The 21,469-nt window shown below is 42.0% G+C and overlaps 1 protein-coding gene across 6 annotated transcripts in view; it reads left to right on the forward strand.

Moving 5' to 3' along the window:
• The window catches only part of tenm2 (teneurin transmembrane protein 2), a 282,223-nt gene that overhangs the window by 115,357 nt on the left and 145,397 nt on the right, over positions 1 to 21,469 (forward strand). Inside the window, exon 1 of one of the 6 annotated variants that reach the window (XM_023328529.1) lies at positions 18,982 to 19,744. The exons of 4 other annotated variants lie outside the window; for them this stretch is intronic. In XM_023328529.1, coding sequence (XP_023184297.1) covers positions 19,666 to 19,744 — 79 coding nt within the window. In that variant the 5' untranslated portion in view covers positions 18,982 to 19,665. Of the gene's footprint in view, positions 1 to 18,981; positions 19,745 to 21,469 lie in introns of those variants that run through there. One more of the 6 variants, XM_023328530.1, reaches the window with a different exon arrangement.

Below are 21,469 nucleotides of genomic sequence, written 5' to 3' on the forward strand. Positions count from 1 at the left end.
CTAAATTGAAAACCTTTTCCTCTGTTAATGTGACACATGTTCTTTACATTAGAACTGAAAAGTGACAAATGTATTGTTGCAAAAAAGAGTAAAGAATAGACAAGGTGCAATACCCTGACTGAAAGTGTGGACACCCTGAAACTGATGTATACGAAGCGTCTTGTCATAAAATTTCAGTGTTGAGTCTTCTCAAGTTCACACTTGTAATCAGTTGCGTTGATCCTGATTAACCGGAATTGGAGATCTGCTGTTCTAAAAGGAGGCTCCTGACTTTTCTGCCTTTCCTTCATTTAGTAATTGCACAGTTTGCAGAGAGACTACAAAGGATCAAAAAAAAAATCTCATTGTGCAAAGTTGTTAGGAGAATACAGGAAAAAACATGCACAGCACTACTTACCTGGTATGGCACAGTGACTGGACTGACTTGTAATTGGGCTGAATGTATAAAGCACTTATCTGGACATATTGATAATTAAAAGTGACTCACACTACAGCCAAGTTCACCTAAGTCAGTTCGCAACGACTGGAGAAAATCTACCACCACAATGACTTTCCAAGAACCGTACGTTTCTCCTAAATTGAAGAAAAGACGAGACAGAAAGAACTAAAGGAGGCTGCCAAGATGACAGCTGTAAGAGTAAAGACGAATTCCCAACAAGTGGCTGCGCTCGACGTGATGACATGTTTCTGGATCACGAAATAGAGTTGCAAACCGGAATCCCTTTCTCCTAAAGAACAACGACAAATATTATGAAGATGAAACCAATGTTGCGTTTTTGGGCCACAATTCCAAAAGATACATTTAAAACAAAACCACGCTGAGTGTCACAGGAAGAGATCCAACATTGTGGTGACAGTTTGAGACTCTTGTCTTACCTTTGCTGTGTCGACAGAGTTGACTTGTAAAACCTTATTGTCAGGATAAGTACCGTATTTTATTTTTTTTTTAAAAGAAAGAAAGAAACGGTGACAGATGAGATGCAAATACTTTGTAAGCTCTGTGAAAACAACCACTAGTTGCTGAGAACCTAAAGTTAGACTTGTGTCATCACTAAAAAGCCATCTGAACAGCATTTGATCATCTGCTGTTCAAAATCTAAAACAATTTAATTAAATGTCATCTAGATAGTTCAATGCTGAACAGAAACCCTTTTGGGTGGAGACTTCCGAAACCTTTCTTCTACTTCTGAAAGCACACAAACGACCATCTCAATTTCAATTAAGGGCCGCAAACAAGAAGTATAAAAAAACAACTCTAACCGTAGCTGAATTAATCCACAATGATGTGATGTCCCTTAAGTTTATTTCAGAAAAGTAGGGATTCTTGTCTTGCTCTTACAAACCCAATATTGTGTAGGATATCGTCTCGTTTCATGAGCCGGTTTTCACATTACGCTCCTACTTGTCAAGTTTGCTCATGTTGACATATTTCTGTGTTGAGCACAAGTAGCCATCAAGTTTTTTTATTTATTTATTTATCTTTTTTTTTTTTAAGTCAACACTGCAGCGATGTACTGAATTGCAATCATTCAGCCGGATGAGTTTTAGTATGCATCGGCCACCTCTGGGCTTAATTATTGCTACCCAGCCCTCTGAACCTTTCAAAAAGAGGAATTGACTAATTGCCGATTGGTAGACCGCTGTTGCCTGTTTATTTCAATCCGTAGACAGGAAGAGATATGACACTGCAAATAATGAGCTTTAAAAGCCAGGAAAGCGAAAGAGCTCCGGCAGCAGGATTTATTTTCCGTTTGATGCAGTTTTTAGTCTGTACCGTCTTTTGTGTCTCGTAATCTTTCCATCTTGGTTTGACTTGTTTTTGTTTTTTGTTGGGGGTTTTTTTTTATACCGAATCTGTTTTCGTCTTTCTTCGTATTCACAAGCCTTTGAGCATTTGAAATTTTCCACTGAATGCAAGCCACCTGAAGTGCTGGGATCACTTCGACAGCAGCACTTCTCTGTCTGTTGCCACAGGACGGTTAAACCCCCACCCTCCTCTTCCTCTTCTCTCAAACTCCACTTTTTTTTCTTCTTTCTTACCATATTCTATTCTGTTTTTTCCTCAAAAATAGCTCACTCCCCATTGGTCTTCAACTGTTCGCTCTCGCGGTGTGCACAGTTGCATGACTTCTTGTGAGCTGTGAGGAGGCAGAAAAGCTATATCTGGCTCTATCAGAGTGAAAATGTCAGGAAGTGTACGAAAGGAAGATCTGTCTGTCATTGCTCAGTGGATTCATCTGATCTCTCAGCCTTTTTGCCTTGCCAATATCCAAGTACTGTTGTTTCTATATTTTTTTTTCTTTTGGTTTGTGCATTCATCTTACTTCTTCAGTCTTTGGTTTTGCTTGTTTGGCTGCTTGTGTCTAAATTTAAGAAGAAGAGAGTGTCTATGTGCAAATTACAGACAAGTGTTTCACATAGATCTCATTCTGCCTCTCTCCTTCAGTTCTCTTTCAGCGCTTTTTCAGATCTAAGCACATTCGCCGAATCCTTTCTTGCCATCTGACTAGAAGTCATCATGAAAGCGTGTCTTGGCCTTCTTAGACCAAATATAGAACGGAGCTTTTTCCATTTGCTTCCTTTTCTTTTCCCCCCCAGACTCAGGGTTCCAGCACATTTTTTTTAACTAATTATCCTTCAGGGTCACATTTTAAAACATCCCAGACAACTTAAAGTTATCACATAAGGTATAAAAATAAGACAATTCAATAGTGGTGAGGTTTAAAATATGTTGCAAACAAAACATATCCGTGACAGACTTACAATCGGATGGATTCATGGGTGGTTTGGCTAAGAATTGATTTACCGATTGGAAGGACGGACGGACGGACGGACAATTGGACTCGTGGACGAATGAATACATGTACCAATGTACCATGAATGAATATGAATCAACACAAATATAAACTGTGCTCTGCGAAAAACATGAAAACGCTTGGATTTTTTTATTCCTCAGCTATTTCAGAAGTAGACGCTGTGACAGGAAATACCTTCTTGTGTTTCTTTACACTGTTTTGCCTTTTAGACTTTTCCAGAAACATCAATACTTCATTGAAACCCTGTGGTTTGTGTTTGTGTGCTCTAATTTAAAAAAAGAAGAAGTTTGAATTAAGCATGTTTGTGAGCCACCCTGATGTAATCACAGCTGGAATCCTCTAGTACACGCAACGGTTTCCATAATCTGTGTGCACATTATCACTGTCATGCATACATTTTTGCTTAGATGCACACAGAATCACACACACACACATCAGTTAGCAATTAGCCCTAAGTATACTTGACACTGTATGTTAAGGACCTATCCAAAGACTGCTGGTGTGGGATGAGAGGTATGAAAAGTGAGAGATTACTCACCCTTTCCAATACGCCCACGCGCACACACACATATCACATGCTCACCTCCTTCCCTCAAATCTCGGCTTGTCCCTGCCTTGTGATTCAAAACAAAAATCCCTCTCTGCCTTCTTAGGCCCACACGTTCTCGCTGTGACACAGTGAGGTGCACATTATGGGTCTAAGTAGCTCTGTAGCAATGTCACATAGCCAAGTCCCTGCCTAATCAGGCCACTTACACACACGGAAACCCACACGCACACACTTTGCGGAGGCCATGTGTTGGGACGGTGATAGAGGGTTGGCAGTTGGCAGACAGACAGCAGACGCTGTTCTTCGACATCAAACGTCTCAGAGCAGAATCTCACTTTCATGCCTACTCACTCCCCCTGTGTCGCACACACACACACACACACACAATACCGCGCAGACTCGCAAACACACCAACACGCGTTTTCTTCTGATCTTGCTGCCAAAACTCAAAGAGTTGAGAGGACTGATGCGCACGCATGAGCACGCACGCACACCCTGACGCGCAGCCAAACATTCTAAAGTCTTGAATTATATTTCGTCAGTCGCTTTTGAAACCGCTTCATGAGATGTAAGTACAAGTTATATGTCTGGCTGAAAAAAAATGAATACTAATATGCCATGTCGCCACTGAATCGTCATAATCTGATAGTATCAGGGGCGAAAAAGTGACTGAAAGAAGTCCAAACAAATGCACAAGCATGAAGTGACTGTATTCTCCTGCACTTGTGGCTTTATTGACATTTTAGGAACAAATATGCATCGAAAAGGCCCCCATGCCTGGCACAGAGGCCTTATTGACCTTGTAACATATGGAAAAGTGAAATTAAATACAAATTTTCCAATGGAAGACTTTTTCGACAACCTTTTTGAAAAAAACTTGCTGAATTCAAAACATTTGCGATTTAGATACAGTCTTAGAAATTCACAAACATAAATAAGTCTGATTTTTAGTTACCTTAATATAGCATACATATAGGGGAAGCTCTGATCTCCATATTTTAAGTAAATTCGGGTCTTCAGTTTCTGTAACCGCATCATCAGTTTTAGCTTCTTCTGATTTTTCCTTAAGAATTACAATGTTATAACAGCAATACAATGATGTTATATAGTCCTGTTCCCATCAAAATGTAGTTAACAAAAATAGCTTTTTTAGTGTAATTAACAAAAATAGCTTTAGTAAAACCCCAGCTGTTGCGTCTTCTCTACTGAATTTCTGAGTTTGTCAAAGGCCGCAAGCATTTCCATATCCAGCGTGTTCCATGATAAGCAAAGATTTGAAGTTATGATACTACAATAAAAATCCTGTGAAAATGACATTAAAAAACAGCAAATGTAGTCATTTCATTTTTGCAACCAGTCCTTGGGATTTGCAGTCATCCCATTTTATTCATAGTTATTATAAAAGCCTTACTCTTTGCTATTACAGAACATTTTTTCCAGGCAATAAGGGGAAAGTTTTGGCAAACTCTGTTATTAAAAGTTTGTATTTTAATAAGCCATTATATTGTTTCCTAAACTTAATCCAAGTGGTTTTGCGTTGAAACAAAAATTATAGTAAACTGATTACTGAAGGCACACAGTTTCCAGAAAGTTAATGTAAACTGGAAGAAAAACAGCAAAAACAAAAAAACTTTATCCATCATCTATTGTTGAAAATTTCCCAGAAGGTTTTCTGGTCAGAGAAAAAGACTTTTTGTTTTCTTACGCTATGTTGAGCCCAAAACTCTAAAAACACAATCATCTTTGATAAATATGGCAGTGACAACATGATCCTGTACATTTAACCAGAGCTACCAGAGCAAAATGTTCTCATCAAAATGGTGAACTGTCTGTACTTGTTTGGCACTTTACACTGCGATCAGTCATTCACACATTCGTACACACACACCCTCACACTGACGGTGGTAAGCACCATTGTAGCCACAGTTGCTTTGAAGCAGAGTGCGGCAGCCATTCAGTCTGTACCATCACCACCAGGAGGCAAAGCCCTCGAAATATCTTGACAAAGGACACAACGGTAGAGTGACTGAGACCAAAAGAGCGAACCGGAAATTCACCAGACACAAGACGAACCTCTACCCCCGTGAGCCACTGCTGTCCGAAATCCAAGTAAAACAAAATTTCGATGCCAAAGACCAAGAGATTGCTTCAATAAATGAACAGGAGAACAGAAATTAGAGTGGAGATACGCGTCTTGATTGAACTTTTGCTTAGCTCCACTTAATAATGTAATAGTCTGTCTCACTCCTGATGGATGGACGGCTACAGACAGTGATATAGCGGTCTAAACAGCGAAGATGGAGAGATGCGGCACAGACATGACTGATAAGATGAAAAATGATTCATCGACTCATCTTGGCCCAGCGAGAGCCGCAAATAGAGCCCAGGGTGGCGGGCGAAGGAGAAGAAGCTGGCTCGCTTTGTCGATGGGAAGTTTGGAGGAGGATTTGAGAAGCAAGTCGGCGTCGGAGAACGTGAAGGAACCTGTGGACATTTCATTTTCTGTTTTATTTACATCGTCTGCTTCATTCCATGTGAGCAAGCTTTTGTCACCTGTGCTCACAGACTCTGTCGCACGCCTCAACAAAATGTGTGCTCGAAACCAACTCCTGATTCTCTCTGAGCACACAAGTTGCCTTAACCTTGACGGGAGCCTGTATAAACATGCAGCGCAGATTCGGAACGCCGCTGCCCTCTGCTCCTGTGACGCGCGTGCGTCTTGGCGTCAAGGAGGCGGCCTCTGCTTATCCCGCGCTGCTTATGCACCCATGCTAAGGCGCGTGGATCCGTAAGCAGCCTCTCCTCCAGAGAAAGTTGGTCGGGCTCTCTGCCCTTCAAAGTCATTTGGAATTCATCTGCGAGCCTGACCCTGACAGCTGTTTGTTTTTCCTCTCCAGAGAGAGGAAGTGGAATGGATGGATGGCAAGAGGGGTGTGGTTAATGAATGAGAAAGTGACAGATATTGAGGAGGACAGAAGAAGAATGGGAGTGAGGCTGGGGTGAAAACTGAAAGGGGAGGGAAAGGCAGCCGAGGACCGTTTCTGCCGGGTGCCCCTCTGCGCGGTCCCAGCACTGTTTTTGGTTTGTCGAGCGTTTGAAACGCACAGAACAATAAAAGGGATACTCCGAAAGGCTTCCATTAGTATCCCTCACAGACTACTAGTTTAGAAAGTGTTGAATCTCTTCATCGGAGTGAATACAAAGCAGGGCAAGGCAGTTAAGATAAAAGGACTGAGGGGTCTCCGAGCAATCCCTCCGGGTAAATATAGATTTTTCATAAAAAGAAAGCCATTGTGTTGCATTAGTGTGTCTTTTGGGATGTGCATGGAAAAATAAAATAAAGCCTCTTCAGCTGACTGTGATAAAGTGGAAACCAAGTGGGATGTAGAAATTTGTGCTTTTGTCTGAGCTGGATGTAGGTGGATGAGTACACAGGCGGAGAACAGGAAGGAGGGAGGAAGGGATGTAAGGAGAACGATGTCTTGGAAGCTGTTAGAGGTGGAGAGTAAAGAGGACCGAGCCATAGGTGAAAGGAGGAAGAGGAAGAGGAGACTTTCGATTTGATACATAGGCAGAGAGGACCGGTGTCAAGGGAGACATGCTCTCCTATTTTTATACTTCTCCTTCTGGGAGCCCCTATTCGCTCGATCTATCCATCATAATGACGGAAACCCCCAAACTCACTTGTTTCTCCTTTCTTCCTTCCCCCTCTGCCTCTTTCACGCCTCTCTGCGTCCCTCCATTTTTTCCCCCCTTCTGTTTCTCCGCTCTATCGAGAAATTTCAAGGCCTTCGCTCAAACTCTGTGCATTGAGGGCTTTCCGAGAGAAAGTGCTTATTGACTAGCAATAACTATTTTGAGTATGCAAAGCATCCACCTGATAATGAGTTCCCACTCAGACTATAGTGCTTTCCTTTTGAGGCCAAATGATCTTCTCACAATTTTTCTGCGGTCTTTCATATGCTGTCACAAGGAATTCATTTGCCCATTGCTTGTGTGTATTGATCTGTGTGTCTCAGCCAGTGTAATCTCTCCCATCTGCCCAATAAGGAGCCAGCTCACATAATTTTCACTCATGCTATCCAATAGGTTTGTGCAATATCAATTTTTTTAATGCCATTTTAATTCCTACAAAATATTAGAATGCAGGGTATTACCGTTTTTATATTTATTGTGATGTTGTAGCACTACACCATATAATTTAGATTGTTTGTAGTAGTTAGGATTTTTGAAATGGTGCTGTGTTAAATTATTATAGATTAGGTGTTTATTTTGTATAAATCCATGTGGTCGCCTGATGCTTAAGCTAGCAGCTCGTGCAAGAAGAGCCGACACAAAAGTCGAATTGTATTGTACGGTATTAAAAGAGCCCCAAACTAACTATTTAAAACTATTGTCATGTTTTTATTAGGTGTTTTTTTTAAACAGTAAGTGAATGTTGAAGGTGATGCTCCACCAGTGACTTTCCTATAATTAATTACATTACATTAGTTATTCTGTGTCCAACTAAAAAAATAGCTGGCTAATAAGAAAGTGTGTTCAAGCATTGGTCATTATGGCTGTGTGAGTGTTTACACTGTACACACACTGCCACCATTCTCCTAAACCCAAGGACAGGGTAATCTCTCCCAATCAAATCAAAACTCCACGAAAATATTAGCATCAGATATTAGCATGTTTTGGCTTATCCATTCAAAGCTAAACGTTTGGGGTTTTGAATGATGCAGTCTTTGCGATGCTATTTTTGGACTGCCGCCCAGTGTAATTTGACGTAGTTTTCGTCCATTCGCACAGATTGAAAAAATGCTTTAATTGAGTTCCCATTTTGAAAATTTAGCTGCACGTGTTTTAAGACATAAAGTCCGCATGAGGGCTTTGTGTTTGCACTGCGCTCCTGTGCTTATCGATCTTTTTCTTTCTCTCTCGTGTGCTTTGTTGGAGTTTCACAAAAGTCCTCACAGAAGGACCATCATCTTAATCATCATCTTTGGACAGGAAGCAGAAAATGACAAACACATGAAGAGGCTGTAATTTGGGCATGATAAAACTCTCACCATCTCCCTTTGTGTGGTTTGTTTTGTTTACTCAGGTTTTTATTCACCTCCCCACACATGCTGTGTTTGCCACGCCAAGAGGATGTGGGTCTTAATGTCGACCTGCTTTGTCTTCCTGTTTGCCTTCTCCCAATCCTTCAAATGTCCCCCGATCGTTTTCATCATCCACATTTGCGCAGCTTACGCCTGCTTGCTTTAGAAAATACATTATCTCATCAGTGTATCGATACCCCAAGTCACAGTCATATTGTGTCATGTCACATCAAACTTTAATCTATTTTGTCAGGATTTCATTTGATAGACAAGCATAAAGTGGTGTATGATGGAAGGAAACTGAAACTTGGTTTTCAAAATGTTTTACAGAATGAAATGTTCCATTTATACACAGCTACCTTATTGGACATCAGTAAATCTTTTCATTTTCTTAAACACTCTGAAGGATTTTGGCACCACCTTAAGCTGCAATTACTGTTGCAAATAATTGAAGTAGAACTTTTCCAGCTTTGCATGTCACAAGATTTCTTGCCCGTTCATCTTTGCAAAACAATTTCAACCTTAGTGAAATTGGCAGAGGGGTTTCTGTGAATCCCAATTTATTGATTTTTTTTTTTATCTTGCCACGGATTTTTTTTATTTTATTGGATTTTGACTCATTTTAACACACAAATTCTTTAGAGAATTTGTCCCACTGGAAAGCAGACCTGTGCTACTGTCTCATATCTTTTACAGCCTCCAACAGCATCGCCCACAGCATGACGTTGCCACCACAATAGCTTACCATAAGACCGTCGCAGTCAGGCTGATGTGTGGTCTTAGCTTTCCACCACAAAACGTTTTGGTCCTGTCAAGATGTTTGCTGTGCCCGCTGCATGGACTGCAAGAAAGTCCTTCTAGCGGTTCTCTTTGAACCATATCAATCTTTCAATAAAGCCTCATCCTTCTACCCAAACTCTTGATCTTTGCACGTAATCCTGAGTTATCGGCTGCTTCCCTAAATAATGCTTTCGTTTTGATGTTTTTGGATGATCTATTTGATAGTGCTCAATGAGCAAATTTGTAATGTTCTCTTAATAACATAAATATACTTTAAACTGTTTCACAACTTAATCCCCAACCTTTCTGTCGTGTTCCTTCATCTTTAAAATGGTGGACAGACTGGTGAACATATTTCAGGTTCATGTTTTCCTCTCAAAAAATGTGAGTATTAATTTGTGAAGACAGATGATGAATAGGTAGAGGGATGCATCCACACATATGATCACACATTCACTAATACTTTGTCCATCTCGATAATACTTATGTGGATGTTAAAAAATAAACATAAATATTTTAATTTTTTGTCTTATTTTCAATCTGTAATAATCATAATAATAATATCTGGACCCACTCCCTCAGTGTATTTCAGGAAGACTATTGTGGTTTGCATCAGAATGAAGTGCCATCCAGAGTCCATGATGAAAATATTCTACCAACATCGAAGCCAGAAGCATGTCTTTTATCAGCGGCTTTTCCGAGCAGCAAATTAAAGCCAGTGTTTTGTGATAATATTTACAGCTGCAAAATGAAAAAGTTGTGTCGCACATGACAGTGTGACTGTCAGATTGCATTAAGGCGCTTTGTGTTGGGAGCCTGTCAGCAGCTGACTCTGGTTTTGGCACCTCCACTGGCTTGCCAATCACAGTGGAAGTGGGGGGGGGAAAGGCGTGGTTAATAAACCCTGATAGTAATTTTTGTCTGACATGTTTAATTCAGTAAAATGGTTAAAGTAAGGACAAGAAAAATGACTGTTGTTATTGTTTGGATTAGATATGGACAACTTTCTAAGAGATTTCTGTAATTTTATTGAAAGTTTGCTAAAATCCAACCACAGACAAATTAAAATTCACTTAGCCATGTTTACAAAAAAAAAATTAAGACTTTCCAGATGTCACGTTTTGTGGTTGAGCACACAAATCTTTTCATTGGCATGTCAACGCCACGACGACCTCCATTTTTTTAGTAGTTAACAGTGCGGGACGGATGCTCTTGGCTCGTGTCCGGGCACAGTAGCGAAGGAAGCTGGGAAGGCTCTCATCAAAGAGACGGTGTTTGATGTCGAACTGTGCGCACCTGGGTTAAGCACAGATTAACCCGTCACCGCTCTCTTTCACAAGCTACAACCAAAAAGAGGAATAATGCAGAGAGCGACAAATCGCAACGTTACCTGTGGCAGAAGTTGAGGAAACCTGTGGAGATCACCACAAAAGAAGAGCAGCAGCTATAAACAATTCATCTGTATTAAACCACATTATAAAATGACTCTGGCATGACTGCATTTTATTAGGATTTTATGTGATTGATGATATTTGTCCTCTCAGTGACTGTGATCTGGCTAATTAAAGGTGAAACCAGTTTTAAAAATGTGGCACATATATGAAATCAACCTGTTGTTGGACATTTGATACAAACCTCATAAGCGACACAGGGAAAATATGAAAAAAACAACAAAGTTCAGAAAATACCAGAAATAACTTTAGAGTCTTACATGTAAAACACAATATGTGTCAAAAAATGAACAGTGCGCCACTTAATTTTTACCCCCCACACACAATGAAATAAATATGGAGGAGGCAGCATCTGTGGCTGAATTCAGGCCAACCCTAGAAAAAATCCTTTTAGATGGGAGAATAGGGTGTAAATTTACCTTCCATCCAGATCAAATAATGTTCAGGTGTTAGAATGACCTAGTCAAAGTCCAGACTTAAGTCCAATAGAGAGTTTGTGGCAAGACTTAAAAGCTGATGCAGACATTCTACATCTGATCTGGCTGTGCTTGAGCTGTTTTTCCAAGAATAATGGGGGAAAAATTCAGTCCGCAAAGTATTGAATGAACAGAAATAAATTATGTTTGGTCTCTTCATATGAAAAACCTGTTTATTAGTAAACTTGCAAAACCATTTGTGTTTTTCCTTCCACTTCAGAATCACAATTTGTTTTTGTTTTGGTTTGAGGGTTTTTTCACTTGAAATTTCATCCAACACTGAAAGTGGGGAAAAAGCTGGAGGGACATGAATACTTTTTGGTGGACACTTTATACAAATTAAAAAATTTGCAGGCCTTGGCAATGATGGAACTGGTAGCTAATTTTTTATATTTAATTTCTCTCAAAAAAAAAAACCCAACAATGTCGTAAGGAAACATTTTGGTTCTATTTACAGAAAAGCAGCCCTGTTTTAAAACCGTGGGGGCATTTGTGTGTAATCTCCTCGCTAACCTCTGCTCTAGGCAAACTTTCCCGTGGAGAAGGAGCCCGTGGCGGCGGGGTGGCTCGCCACACTTCTTGCACTGGGTGATAACCTTTTCTCACTTCCCCTTTTATTCCAGCAAATCCCTTCTTTTGGCATCTCATGAAACACAGCCCGTCCATGTGTGTCTGCGAGTGAAACAGTCAAATGAGCTCGGAGATAAAAGCCATTTCATGTAGTTGTGCTTGGACGTGAGTCAGTGTGTCTGTGGTTGCGGGGTTTAAATTTGAGGGTGTGGTGGAGACAAAAGGGGGAAAAGCACCCCCGCCGCCCCACTGCCACCCGCTCGCTTCCCCCACTCAGCCACCCCCAAAATCCAGTGACAATCCTCTCTTTTGCTTTTTAAATCAGGTTTCTACAAACACCCTCCACTGCTCCGATCGCCCATGCGTCCCCTCAGCACAGCAGATTTCAGTGATTTTCAGTGGTGTACAGAATTGCTATTATTCCCACTATCAGTTGCTTGGAACATTCAGCTGCTGTGTGCCAGTACGATATGCACCTCTAACAGGGTTTTTAACATAACCATTCCCCCGTTTGTAGCATCGCGATAGCATTGTTTTTGCAGTTCGGAAACCAATGATTTCCTCTCCATGCTGTTGTCACATCAGCTATCATATAACGCATGAGCGTCCAGCTTTTGTTTTCCATTGTAGTTAAATTCAACAGTGTGGAAAGCAACCAGAGTCCCTTTTGCAAAGGAAAACATCTGCTAAATGGTCACATCTCACTCTCAGAACCAAAGCTGAACTAGGCTTTACCTGGTGTTTTGCTTCTGCAATAAGTGTGGGCGTGTGCGTGCGTGTGTTTGGTGGTGCAAAAAACCCTGGATAACCTCCTCGGTGCTTCCCAATGTCCTGTCTCTGAAGAGCAATGACCATTAAGCAGCTGTTCACTTCTAAAGCCACAGAAAAAAAAAAAAAAGAAAGAAATGGTGAGAGCTGCTAGAATGCAAATGAGCCCCCGGTATGTGCCAAAACTCCTCCACAGGGACAGACCGTTAGGTCAGACACACACTGCGGCTCGTGCAGCGCCGCTACATGCACCGGCACATGCATCTACGTCCCAACAAAAATGCACTTATCCAGATAGGAGATTGTCCCTATTATGTAGTGCAACTATTCTCTAGAGTGTCTGATCATGTGGCTGTAACTACATTTCTCTTGGAACTGAAGAGAGGAGCCTTTAAAGGCCAAGAACATCTGATTAAGTAAAATACCATGTGCTGTTTTTTTATGTTTTTTTTTCTGTTCTTTTCAAACTGTTGTCTCTCATTGTGGCGTTAAAGTTTCTTTTATCTATTCAACTATTTCTGGTGTGTGCCTTTTCACAGTTCGGAAACCAATGATTTCCTCTCCGTGCTGTTGTCACATCAGCTATCGTATAATGCATGAGCGTCCAGCTTTTGTTTTCCGTTGTAGTTAAATTCAACAGTGTGTTGAGGTGTGAACTTGGCTGGCGCAGGATTCTGATACAATGAGTAAAATTACTTGTGTTGTAATGGAAGAGGCGCTGATTTTTGTCCAGTTTCTGATCTCCAGTTTTATTAATACTGAAATATTCTTTTCGTATTTCTTCTGGAAGGCTTCCTGATATCTGCTAAGGCATCACTCATTGATATGATGAGCAGAAGCAAGAGGGCAGCCACTGCAAAAATAGTGCCTTGCTAATATTATTAAACAAAGACAAACTGGTTTTTGACTTGACTTTTTAAACTGACGTGAAAATGATTGTGGGCAATCAAGGTAGAATTTTGCCAATTTTAAATAAAGACATAAAATTATTACAATTATTAATAATATCTCATATGGACATAGTTGGACATCAGAGTGTCAGCAATACCTGATGAATGTGTCAGGTGAAGCTAGATCAAGGCAAAAGGTGAAAGACGTCAACAAACTGAAATAATTATGTGTTACATATGCAGCACTTATAATTATAATGTATCCTTTCTGAAAAATATCCAAGGGCTTTTTGGCTCATCCAGTTAATGGAAAATTAGAAAATAAAAATAAAAAAACACAGTAAAAACATTTGATGTAAGATATTAACTGCATTAGTGACTCTGTGGAGAACAGATATACTAACTGTCATAGCCTCTTAAATAAAGATATTAGAAAAAAAAGAGATATGTGGTGTTTCTCTAGTTTCCAGAACAGTAAACCATAAACTTTATCCTATTTTTTCTCCCTCCCCAACAAGAAGAAAAGTTCAGATCATCTGACAACAGCGTATGGTTAGGGGAGAGAGAGCCACTCGATGCAACTTTGTGCTCCTTACAGCCAGAGATAACCCCCTGCAAATTTGCTGGCATCCCATTAAAAGGAATTTAAACCACAGGACTGGAATGACACTGAATTTTAGTGGTTTTGAAACCATGACTACTTGGAAAAACATGGTAAACATCTCATGCTGTGAAACCATAGAAAAAAGAAAATGCCCTTAAGATATCTAAAGTGTTTTCAAGGAGCATTTTTCCCTTTGCTTTGATTTTCAAGGATGGTTTCAGCACTTTCTCCTCCATGCATATATACATACATATATATGTGGTGGAGGAACTAGCTGGTGTATATATATATATATATATATATATATATATAAAGAAACCACTGACCCGTGTCCTAGTTCCATTTAAAATTCTTTACTCTATGGATGTAAGAAACATCTTTCTTTTTCATTCATGCTAGGTATTTTTTTATGCGTTATGCTACATGTGCACACACTCTTTGTGCTCCCTGCCTAATAAGAGCTTAACCTTATTAATCACATTAGTGTGCAGAGGGTGGCGCTGGCAACACTCTCATGCTACCACAGTCGCACACACTCAAACACGCACACACAGGGAGAGGCATGTCAATCTGTCATTAGTTAATAGCTCATTAGCACAAGGTGATTAATTACTCTGGCAGGGTTGTGGGGATGACAAGGAATAAGGAGTGGGGGGGGTTCAGGATGTCCACGAAGACTTTACCCTGAAGAAAACAGGAAGAGTCTGGATGGGAAGGATTGGTGTAAAAATGGTAACCTCCTCTCACTTCCCCGTAGGAAGGTTTCACCACTATCGATTTCCTGGGGAATATGCTAGAAAGCCTCGTCCAATGCGTGAGCGTGCGTGCGCAGCGGGCGCAACCCGCCTTCTCCTGGAGGTGTTTTGCTGGCCTGTGTTTTTTTTTTTTTTCCCGCGCCTCATGGGGATCAGCTGTAAAGGTTAACTAGTCTTTTCTTAAGCTTTCAGCCTCATGACAAATGACCATGTTCAAGCCATGGGGCACTTTACAGCACACCTCCCTCTCTTACCTGCGATCCCTCTGTGTTTCTCTTCAGGAGGCAGGTAGAAGAGAGAGAGAGAGGAAAAAAAAGAAAAAAACAACAGAAAGTAGATGGATGGGCGGCGGAGGGGTTGGGGTGAGTGCGATATAGGATAAGAGTGAGAGAGGCGGCACAGAGCTGTGGAAGGAAGTTGCGAGCTGAAGACGAGACGGCAAAAGAATTGGCGGGATCTTGGAAATAACCGGCTTGGATTGCATACACTGACAGCTACTTTGAGTTTTCAAATCCATATTTTCCCCGGAGCATACAAGAAGAAGAGAGGAATGTAAATCTGCATAAATTGCCTACACAGAGATTTGACTTGATGTCGGGCCATTACGTGATGCTTGCTCATCTTACCTGTGACCTTTCCATAAGCTCCCTTTCATTGTTCCTTTAACACATTCTTCAGCTTCCCTTGACATGTTTTCCGCTCAGCCCCATGTCCTCCACGCTCAATTACTGCAGCATGGGTGGACTCTGGTGAATCGCGCAGAGTGTGAGGTTCAATGTTGCCCTTATATACACCCAATATATATGCTTATATAGATGTGCCAGGTATAATGACGCTGAATGGCATTGATAAATAACCAGTACCATTGCATTACCATGTACTGTACGTGTTCGTACACGCGTATATGTGTGCGTGAGCGTGCGCATGATGGAGTATTACAGGGTGTTGTCAAGAAAGCAATTTGTTCCTGTCTCGGATGGGTCTTTTATCATGACGAATCGACGCGAACCTCATCTAGAAATCCACCGTCGACACACCACCCGATTCTACCTGGGCCGCGCCCGCAACATTTATTATGCCAAAGTCACAGTCCCAGACCACCCTCCCCTTTTTTCTGCCCCTTTCCTGCTGTAAAAAAAATAATAAAATCCAATCTGTGCAGCTTTGGGTGCCGCGTGGAGAAAGCCGGCCCCTGTTGCGCGCCGCTCCCGATCGCCGTATGCAAAACGCCCGGACGTGGGTGCGAGCGGCCCCGGGCAAACGAGCGCACCGGGGGTGGCTCTGGCGTGTTGCGCGGGAGTAATTGTGTGACACGCTGAGGATGATAGATTGTGTCTGGGTGTCACACGAAGAAACTGAAAATGAGGCTGTCAGTGGCCCTTTAGAAAAGTGGCTCAGGCATTGTCCTTTCGCTTTCATTTCATTTTGTCAGAAACAGAAACATAAAGCATTTCTAGGGAACATTACTGTCTACCAAGCTGTGATAGTAATATTAATGTGATTTTTTTTTTCAGTGTTTTTTAAAAAAGCTGTCTTACTTTTTTAAATCAGGCTGTTCTATCCAGAATCATCTGTTCTCGTGTTACATTGGAAGATTTTGGTGGGTAACGTTCGCCATTTTCCATATGAATAATCATCTTTTCCTTAGAAATAATTCTCTAATGCAAATGTAATTGGTTAAGCAATAAAAAACAATGTTTGCTTCAAATGCAGTGGTATTTTTTGAGATAAAAGTTTTTTATTACAGCAGTAGTTGGCTTTGATCTTGTTACCAGTCAGACTAGCTGTAACCTCACGGCTCCCCGACCAACTTATCCAGATTTATGCAGTCAAGGTAAATCCAAATCCAATGTATTTATAAAGCATGTTTAAGAAAAACAAAACAAAACAAAAAAACCAACAGAAATTTGCCCAAAACGCTGTAGAAAAACAAGACAAGTCAAGACATAAAAGTTAAGACATTAAAAAAAAGAAAGACCACATTTAAAAAAAAACACATAAAATCAAACAAAGAGAATGAAAAGACCTTATCAACTCACACTGGGTCAAATGCTATTAATGACATATATTTTCTAAAAGAGATTGAAAAACAGGCGCCTGTCTGATATTTCAACCAATTCCAAAACTTAAGAGCCATAAGAGAAAAAGCGGGATCTCCTCTCAGTTTCCGCCTAATTTTTGGGGACAACTAAACTCAGGCGGTCAACTGATCCGCAAGATACCGACTGTTTATCCAATTACATGCTGCCTTTCCACGTATAGCTCTGTTTTGAAACATTTTGCCAGAAAATATAAAACTACATTACATTGAGCTCCTTTTTTATTTTTCTAAATAAACCACGATCTCTGTGGTTTCACTTCCACGTTACGATGAGATGGAAACACACAAAGCGTAGAGTAGACGCTGTCCACAAACTGGAGCTAAATGTTAGAAAATCGTCACATGTATAACTGCAAAGTCCTTGGATTTCAAAACTTTTGCATGAATTTTCAACATAGTTTGAGAGGCGGGTTAAGCCTTGGACAGTTTGCAGGTCCATTAGAGACAACCTCATGTACTCGGACTTAATGATTACAAGTATTACTGCATGCATTTTGAAGGACGGAATGCATTGCACCAAACAACAAAGCCTGTAAAAGGTGTTACATCAGACTGTGTGTGTAGGAAAGTTATTTATAAAAGCACATTTAAAAGATAAATATGTTGTCTTTTTGTTCCAAATGTATTTATAGAGATAAAATCCAAACGGAACAAAAAATGATTAAATGGCTGAATAAAAAAATCTTGAGCTGCTTTTAAAGGAATCAGCACTATGACCACAGCTTACATGCTGCTGTTCAGCACTGAGCTCCATGAATCTGAGGAGCAATTAGTAGTGTTTGGTTAGCTGAGTTGATGTGTTTGGGATTTAAGAGGTCCAAGATGTAAATCAAACCCTGCACAGACCTCAATGTTAACATCATTATTCTGAAGTGAACTCCGGACGCTACTGGTCACCGGTGTGTGTGTGTGTGTGTGTGTGTGTGTGTGCGTGTGTGTGTGTGTGTGTGTGTGTGTGTGTGTGTGTGTGTGTGTGTGAAGGATTTTATTTGTTTAAATGTGATAAGAGATGTTAATATTTTTTGCTTAAATCACATAAATGTGCTCGGGTGCTTGTGTGCGTTTTTGTTTTTGTTGAGAGAAGAAGACCGACAGAAAGAAAGTAAAAGATTTATTTTCTTTTCCTATTGGTAACTTTATTATACTTTAACCAGCATCATCCACTTTTTAATGTGGAATAACAATAAACATTTCTCCTACTGAGACACTTCAGCTCTATGTAGTGCAGGATTACCTCTAAATGTACACATGATGAATGATCCCCCATTATCTGAGCACCTAAGTAAATTGAACACACAGAATGTTGATGAATGTCTTCATTTATACGGCACATGAAAACATTAATATAGCATGACGAGCTGGATGACCTCAGCCTTTTTGGTTATTTGTATGTGACAAGACGTGTGCCCTCTGCTGGGCGTTGGGAGGACCTTCACTCACCTGGTAACCCCTCCTGCAGACGGCATGGTGCATCCAGTGAGGACTTTTATCTCCCAAGCTTTGTTTGCGACACGCAAAGATTCTCAAGACATAAAATAAAATAGAGGGAGAGAGAGAGAGAGAAATTGTATTTTATTTCCTCATTTTGCATAAGTGATGTACACAGAGCTAGAGAGTGTTTGCCGTGTTCTTTCAGGTTGTGTGGCTATGTACTGCGTGGATGTGAGAGCATGTCCATGTGAGAGCTGACATATTACTGGCTTCATCGCCGCAGTGTCCTCTGCCCCTCCTAACTCTCTCCCTGCCTCCTGCTTTTGCATCCTTGCTTCGCCGCCTTGCCTTTCCTCCCTTCAACCTTCACCTTGCCTCTTTCCTCCCTCCATGTTGCCTTTCCCCTCATCCCAACCCCATCATCATCCCCTTTCTACCTGCTTCTCTTCTCTTCTCCTTCTTTTTATTGTTGTTTTCTTTTTTTCCTTCTGCCTCTTTGCTTTGTCACATTTCCACGATCCTGTCACTGTTTCACTCTGTGGCACTTGCGAGCTCTGTCGTGCGTTCCCGCCCTCGTTGCCACCTCCTCCTCTTCCTTCCTTCGCCTTCTCTCGCTGTCTCACCTCTCCTACCCCCATTTCTCCCCTCTTCCCTGCTTCGTTCGCTGGCTCCCGCCGTCATCCCTTCCTCTCCATCTCGGCGGTGTGACGCTGCTGGGAGGGAGAAGGGAAAAAGAAAGAGAGAGAGGGAAGAGAGAGCAAGGGCGGGTGTGTATGTGTGTGTTGAGTCTGCTCTCAGTCTCAGCTGTGGGCAGATGGAGGATGGAGCTGCATCTCTCCTCGTCTTGTGCTCTGCCTGCCACCGGCTGAAAGGCGCTCTCGGCGTTTTCTCCTCCGGCTGTTCCCTTGCGCCTGAGCTGACCCCGATTTGTGACAGATCAAGCGACAAAAAGGAGTTGGGGCTGGAGAGAGAAAGGTGACGGGAAAACCTGCAGTCTCCTGGAAAAGGATCAGCGGGCATTGCGCTCATCTCCACCACCCCTTTTTTCTTTCTCTTTTCTTTTCTTCTTTCATCTTCTCTCTACCCTTGCGTGTTTTGGTTGCGAGGCGTGCATCTCTGCAGTGCAACAGCTTACACGTGTGCGGCAGGAGAGCGGGGGTCTCTCCTCTGGCACTCGGCTGGCGGATTGCGACCGAGTGAAAAACAGACAGGAGGGGAGAAGGAGAAGAAGGGCGAAGACGAACAAGAGCAAGGGAGAGACAAAGAGCACTCTGTAGCACGGGAGAAAGCAAGGCAAAAAAGATTGAGAATCACGAAAAGAGGACTCTCACGGGGGAAGAAAGGAGTGGAGTTTTGTGGAGGAGAGGAGATAAGGGCAGAGGGTTCATGACAATGAGCGACAAGTACGGAGCGATGCATCACGCGAGCAACGCGGGGAGAACCAAAACCCTCTCACATGAGACAGGTGAGTCCCTTCAGACTATTCTTTGTCGCCCCCAGCGATCAGATCCCGATGCCTCCCACATCCTGTCCATGCAGCCGACTAAAGACCAACAACTTCACTAAAGCCAATCCCTTCTTCTGCGGTGGGCTGACACTTTCTTTTCCCCCTTCAACTTATAAATGTTTCATTTGAGTGCCTTGCTGTAATGTAGGTTACATTCGCATATGGTGGCTCGTGTAGGGGTGTGTATGTGAAGGAGAGAGAATGTGCGTAGGATGTGTGTGTGTGTGTGTGTGTGTGTGTAGGTTGGGGATCAAACGGCATACATCTGAATTGAACGCAGCTTTGATGTGCCCTTGAAGTTATGATTGGAATCTGTGAATGCCAGCGCAAGCTGTTCACACCGAGTCTCTTTTTTTTTTTTTTTTTTTGCTTGCCCTGCTCATTGATTTCAAATCGGCCACAGGGGCATGAGTGTGTTGCAATTGCGTCTCCAGTGGCCACGTTCCGATTGACGGGTTGTGATGACTCGACGGGCGGGCTTGATGGGGGAAATGGATGGGACCCGCACGTCTCCTCCGCTCCGCGTCGATACGTCATTTGATCACGTTTGCGCGCGCTTCAATATTTACGAGGTAATTTCTGCGTATTTGACTTTCTGATTCGGGGCTGATTATTTGATTAAGTTTCCAGATTAGAAGTCGATTTCATTTAAAATTCAATGGGATCAGATGCGCTGGTGACTCCGTGTGCGAGGGCGCCGCTTTATCTGGGAACAGCAGGGCTCATATTTAGCGTGATTGTGTTGTTTTACAGAGCAGCCTGACCTCCGAGGAAAAAAGGTTATGTGTGTCTGCCACATATCTCTCTCTGCGTGTGTGTACGTGTGTTGTTTGATTGCCTTGTGGGTGTGAAGGGGGATTGCTAGCACTCGACAAGCTAATCAAACAGTTCCCACAGACAATCACAATGTGGCACACACCCCTCTCTCAGCTTTTGACACATCTGCCTGCAGTCTTAACAAACATCATGAATTTACAAAGCCACACAAGCAAAGGGTGTGTTTTTTTTCCCTCTCCTTAAAAACAGAAAAAGACATTGTTTCAGGAAAGAAAAAGGCGGCAAATTGACAAGCTCACATGCATACAAAGGCAACCGACCAACTCACAAACACATTTACACACCCGCACACACACGTCTGTTACAGGGATCTGGGCCCAGCGGTGGATAAATGCGCCTTTTCTGATTGCCGCCACAGACAAGGACGTGATTGGCATGGTAGACCGGGGAATTAGCTATGGTTTCCATGGCTACTAATTAGGAGGGTACTGACTGGTGGGCTTATGATGACAGATGACAGATCTGCAGTTTGCTTCCTGCCTTACAGATTGGGTGGTCCCACCGGCTAGCCGGACCCCCCGCCATCCAAGACAGGCAGGCTCTCTCCGCAGGCCGCCTCGCACGTGCTCAGCTATCATCAAATATGCAGGAAGGGGAAATATTGTGGAGGTTTTTTAAAGTCTTTTATGAAGCAATAATGTCTGAAAATGAGAATTCACTTCAAGTTGTACTTTCACTTGATCAGACAACAGAAGGTCAACACTTCTTTTATAACTCGCGTTAAACGCAGAACCTGCAGTGCTGGAGACCAACAGTCGACGCATGTACCCATTCACAAGGTTCACCTTTTTTGCAACACACACACACACACACACACACAGGCGCGCAGTCCCTCGTTGTGCCGCC

This window comes from Xiphophorus maculatus, chromosome 23 (assembly GCF_002775205.1).
Source record: "Xiphophorus maculatus strain JP 163 A chromosome 23, X_maculatus-5.0-male, whole genome shotgun sequence".
NCBI classification, from domain to species: domain Eukaryota; kingdom Metazoa; phylum Chordata; class Actinopteri; order Cyprinodontiformes; family Poeciliidae; genus Xiphophorus; species Xiphophorus maculatus.